This window comes from Frankliniella occidentalis, unplaced genomic scaffold (genome assembly GCF_000697945.3).
Source record: "Frankliniella occidentalis isolate FOCC.00 unplaced genomic scaffold, Focc_3.1 Scaffold280, whole genome shotgun sequence".
NCBI lineage: Eukaryota > Metazoa > Arthropoda > Insecta > Thysanoptera > Thripidae > Frankliniella > Frankliniella occidentalis.
Window position 1 is genome coordinate 349,006 of NW_026267406.1, and position 5,983 is coordinate 354,988.

At 42.9% G+C, this 5,983-nt stretch overlaps 1 protein-coding gene across 1 annotated transcript in view; it reads left to right on the forward strand.

Annotated features, from left to right (window-relative positions):
• The window catches only part of LOC127750886 (uncharacterized), an 80,527-nt gene that overhangs the window by 72,299 nt on the left and 2,245 nt on the right, over window positions 1-5,983 (forward strand). The window contains exon 10 of the mRNA XM_052273535.1: window positions 462-642. Within this exon, the coding sequence (XP_052129495.1) occupies window positions 462-642 (181 nt within the window). The remainder of the gene's footprint in view (window positions 1-461; window positions 643-5,983) is intronic.

Consider the following 5,983-nt stretch of genomic DNA (forward strand, 5'->3'; position numbering starts at 1 on the left):
CGGCACCTCCTATCAATATGCGCTTATAATTCTTTAGGTTAAACGTAATCGCTCATCACCTCGGGTTCTACACAGAACCGCTTACCTGCGCGGGCCCTGCACAGAACCGCTCATCTGCTCGTGGCCGGGGCGCTGGTTAGGTTATGTTGCCCCTCGTATTTACTATATCACCCAATATCGGAGGTTTTTACGGGCTATGGCAGTTTAAATATGATGTTCCAGTACAGACAAGAGAGCTTGTTGCATTTTTTGTTTCTAAATTGAAGCTCAGCACCTAGGAACATCCATTGAAATCTGGGAATCACCCGCCCGTATTTCAGAGAGATGAGCGGTTCTGAGTAGGACCCGCGCAGATGAGCGGTTCTGTTTAGAGCCCTTAGTAATGAGCGGGTCTGTGTGGACTAAAAACAAATAAGCGCATATTGATAGGAGGTACCGATCAGTTACGTTTTTCATCACAGGTACGCCCGCAAGTGGTTTCCTCTGAGAGATCGAGCAAACAACCTTATACTCTTGCTACAGCAGTCCGGCTTGCTACCGCTGTGGACGCAAACACTTAGCAACAATTTGAGTGCCGTACAATCGTTAAGCCGCCGAAGGAGAAAATGCCAAAACGGGGAAGCTTGCAGCATTAGTTTTGCGGTAGGTTTAAAAGGTATAGTGGTATGACCACCTACTTCAGGCGCGTGTCTTCACGATGCCTCAACATGTGTCAGCACGGCACCACTACAGTCAGTCGTGTGTGGCATTATAAAAAGTCCCCTAAGAGACTGTCCCTACTAGAAGTCTCGTTCCACCACTGCCCCCCCCCCTTTCCCCTCGCTCTCTACAGCACAGAGCGGGCAGCCTGACGTGTGTTGGTGGGTATGTATACTAGATTTAGGGCTGGCGTAGCGCTGGCGCTCTTTCGCACCGCTGCTCACTCGCACCGCGCAAAGCGGACGCCTCGAGGGAGCTCGCAGGGCAGCGATGGCTGCAGTTTGCCGCTGCACCGCGCAACGCCAACGCTTCGCTCAAGACTGTGCGCATTATGGCTTCGTGGCCTGAGAGAGGGGACTGTCTTTTGCTTAGCCCTGTGGGCTCACTTTTCTACGATTCGAGGGTTTTAATAGTGCTTTCCAGGCGCAATTTTTGATTAAAACTGCTGTAATATTCGTTTTTCCTGTCAAGTTTTATACAACACTGCCTTGCCTTTTATTCTGACTTGCAGAGGGTGGCAAACAACATATATTTTGTGCAAAGTGAAAACTGATAGATATTAAAGCCTTCTCCGTGAAGCGTTCCCCAAAGGACCGTGGGGCTGTATGTTAAGTCAAGAAAAATACACCCAAAATTAAGGTCTTTAAAACCTAAACAAGCAGGCCCACCCTTAGACCAAACGAAGTTGCCAGCTCTGCTTCGCTCTGCCGGCAACTCCATTCGGCAGGAGCCGGGCCTACTTGGCCTGCCGGTAGCGATGGTCGGGCCTGCGGCCCGACCATTTCTGTCACGCGATTTGCTGAAGAACATGATAGAATGATGTAGTGGTCCTTCAGCCCGCTTATATAAACCCGTCGTCTTTGACTTTGCCCCAACGATTCGAAGAGGGGTGTAACGGTGAAGCACCGTGACTGCAACCAATTCTTCTGCTTAGAAAACGTTTTTTGGGGGTGAGGGGAGAGTTTCCTTTCTGTTTTTAGGCCTTTTCTACAACTTATTGTTCACTATGGCAATTTAAAGCTGATTTTCGTCAAAAAAAAAGACCGTCTAGCACCTAAACGGTAAGAGATAGAGCGAAAAAGACGAAAATTTCGGCCATAAGGCTCTATTTTGACGAGTTGCCCTTTACAAGAACACAAGAAAATACTTTTTGGGGGAATTTCTAAACCTTGGATACCCCCATTCACACCCTAAGGGGTGGTTGCCAGGATTCGCGCTCTAGGAGTGGACCTTAAGATACCCCGAAAATTTCAAGTCTCTAGCACATCTCCTTCTAGGGGAACAGACAGACACGAGGTCGTTTGGATAAGAACGCTGGATAGCTTTTTCAAAGCAGAAGGGTGGGCTAAAAAGGGTTATTTTCACTTCGCACAAAATGTATGTTTTCAAGCCATCCCCTTGCAAGTCAGTATGAAAGGCGAGGTAGGGTTATGAAGACGTTCGAGAAAAAAAATAACAAAAATGTTACAGCAGTTTGCATTGAAAACGGCGCCAGGAAAGCAGTATTATTACCTCAATGGCATACATAGATCAACTCGATCAGTAGACGGATAAATAGAAGCAAAGGACATGTCCTTGCAAGAAAGTAGAGATTAGTTTTTCTTACTCTTATAATCCTATACTTTAAAAATGAAAAAATGTTTCCTTTATATTTTTAACATTAACAAACGAGGCTCTCTCTTCCACCGAACCAAGTTGCCAGCTCCGATTCACTCCACTGGCAACTTGGTTGAGCAGGAAGCGCGCTTTGCTTGGCCTTCCAGTGGCGTTTGGTACGGGCCTCCGGCCCGTCCCTTCAGATGTTTTCATAGTTCTGTATAACATAACATCAGAAAACGGGCCTCTGGCCGGTTCTGGTGGGAACTCGGTTCGAACCACCTAACTGCCAGGTACATTTGATTTCTTAAATAAAGCGTAACAACTAAACGATTCTCTTAATGCGCCGTACATTGTTAACTGTTTGTGCCGTAGTTTAATAAAGGCCTATGCAAAATTTTCAAAATACATCCTAAGTGACGTTAGCTTGGAAACTCTAGGACACACCTCTTCACTGTAAAAAATATCGTCCTTAATTTACAAAAAAAAATGTTAACTTGAAGTAGAAGTTGTAAACTTACGACGGCACAATTTTTACTTGCTAAGGGATTTGAAATCGATACATACTGCATGTATTTTTACGACTACAAATTGTAATTTTACAATTTGCGTCAAGGAAAATTTTCATGTAAACCTCCCTACGTTTTTTCACAGTGTTCAAATCAGTTAAGCCTGAGGCTCTAAAGAAAAAGGGTATCCCGGACAAGCGAAGCGCTGGCAACTAGAGACGAGGTTAGCGCTGGTCAAATCTCAGCTTTCGCGCCTTCTAGATCCGGTCGTCTGCTGTTAACTGCACGCTGGCGTAAAGTTAGGTGGGGGGTCTGGATTTCAATCTCGATTCCTATAATAAAAATAGTATTCAAATTAGTTTCGCTGGCATAATAACACGTAATCGTACTAATCTGAAGCATGATGTCGTAGCTAACAAACGCGACAGAGCAATGGACAGGTACGCACCGATACAGAAGCCATGAGGTTGAGAGCGGACCAGCGCCATCTTTGCTCCCCATTTCCGGCACTAACCTTACCCGGAATACCCCATAAAACTTACACGCAGGTATATTTTAAAATGACTCCGAACTTGAAATACAACAAAAAACAAAAACAAAACTAGTTTCTTGTGCCGTGGAAGAGAACACATTTCGTTAATGACGTGCCACTAGAAAATAAGCCCACTCTTCTGCTTAGAAGAAAATTTTGAACTAATGGCTCTACTAAGACACACTCCTGACAAAAATAGTTGTTGTTTTTTGGGGGGAAGGGGGCTGTTTTGCTTTGGTAAGAAACACTCCATTAAGTGTTCAAACAGTGAAAGATGGAGGCAAACAAACGAAGTTTTTGCCAAGGATTGTTTTTAAATGAGGGACTCCCTAGGAAGCTATATCAAATTTTAAAAAAACAATCATTTCGTTTTGTGGCCGTATTCAAGAGACACCCTTTAGCGCCTAAGCAGTGAGAGATAGAGCCGAATAAAGTTATAGCTAGTAGGGTTCTACTTTCGTGATTTACTTTTCAGAAGGATATTTAACGGACCCGAATCAAAAATTTTGTTTTAGGGCCCTTTCTTTTAAAGAAACACACGTTACAAGACAAATACGTTTTGACACTTCAAAAGAAATTTCGACGCATGGCTTTTCCTCCGCCAGGTTACTCCTTATAGGCGACTGTGAAGAATTGCGGGAAGCTTGAACGTAAAAGAATGTGGGCAAGAAGAAAACGGAAATCGCTATGCTTTAGCATGCTGACCTCCGTTTTCTTGTTCCCTGCATTCTTCTGCATCTTAACTTTACCGGAATTAGTACTAGCGGCACAACGCCGATATCAAAAATAACCTTCAAATTGTGATACCAGCAAGCCACTTTGCACACTTGTTCTTAACACCCAAATGGTCGTACCTATCTGAAATATGCTGTGGGGGTGGGTTTTTGGGGGGTGGTGTTAAAAACTACCCTTAAAATTGAAAGACGTTGAAATAAAGCCATGGGCGCGATCTAAGAGTCGATTCCAGCTAAATCAGACCCGCCGAACTCAAAAATGGCAAGATAAAATCTTTCCGGTCAATATTTGGCCATATTTTGGGCCATTTTGATCAATTTAGGGCCTTAATGACTTTTAACGGTTCTCGGCATGATGGGTATCGATTCTTGGGTTTTGAAGGCCTGAAAACCGGTAGGAATGATAAAAATGACGCCTGGGTACTTACCCCACGCTGTCTGACCCGGAGGGTACCATCGGGCACCGTGAGAAAGATACCCCATAATATCGATTCCGACTCAATTAGACTCGATGAACTCCAAAATATCAAAATGATTTTTTTCCGGCGGATATTTGATCATTCTGTACAAGATTTAACACACATTTTTCTGAAATTAGGACCGAAATGCATTTTTTTATGAATTTGGCATGATGGGTATCGATTTCGGCAATGGGAGAGTGAACTATGCGTTTAAGATGTTTAAAATGATACTGGAGTACTTTTATAACGGTGCCTGACGCATCAGGTACTTTTTTATCACGGTGCCGTACGCATGAGGTACCGTTACGCACCGTGAGAAAAGCACCCATCAGATAGTCGTCTTGCCAACAGAACTTCAGTCGTAATTCAGGGGTCGAGTCGAGATAAATTAGACCAAACATGAAGCATTAAAGGTTTCGTGCTGCAATATTAAGTTGTGGTTTAAAGGCGTTTGGAAAGCGCACCCGACCTTAAATGTTATTTGAATATATTTGTCTTCGCTATAAAAGGTCCGAATACATAAAATGTACATGTATGTCTTGCTGCCCCTAATCATCACCTAAGACATCATCTCTCTCAGTCTAGTGAGTAGCTTTTCTGAAAATAAGGCAATGGCTTACTACTTCTGGTTTGTCTTATTTTTTTTTATGTTTTTGTTTTTATTTAGTATTCTTTTCATACGCTGAACATGTTTGACTGTGAGTGCCGCAGTTTGTAGAATACATGCAAGTTATGCCAAATCCCTTCTAAGTAATTGATGTTAGCTTATGAATCATGAATCAAATAACACACCTATGAAAAGATACATAAGACTAGCACTAGAAGAAGTTAAATGTACTTCCATGAATACCCCGAATGACACCGAATGTGTTCGAACAACAAATAAATGTATTTTTGATGTGTTTTTTTTTTGCTTTTTTGCATGGAAGTGTACACGTTTTATTAATGATGTCCCACCATAAAATAAGCCCACTCTTCTGCTTAGAAGAAAATTTTGAGCCGACGGCATACTTTTCAGACAGCAGTGTACTTCTAACAAAGTAAAAATATTTCTGTTTTGGCCAGTTTGGTAAGAAAAACTCCCTTTTGTAGGTAAACAGGACAAAATTTTCACCCAAAGGGCTCTACTTTCACGAGTTACCCCTAAGGAGACCATCAAATATTTTCTAAAATTTATATATTTATTTTTGGGCCACTTTCGTGAGAGAAACTCGCTTTAGCGCCTAAACGGTGAGAGACAGAGCCAAATGGACGAAATTTTCGCCCATAGGGCTCTACTTTCACGAGTTACCCCTTAGGAGAGGAGACCATAAAAAAAATATTTTTTTTCCACTTCTTGGACCAACCCCTATTTCTTTGTTACCCCCTCAGACCCACTCAGGGGTAGTTGTCAGGATTTGCACCAACCGTTTCGTTGACTAGAAGTGACAACAACTATACCCTGAAAATTTC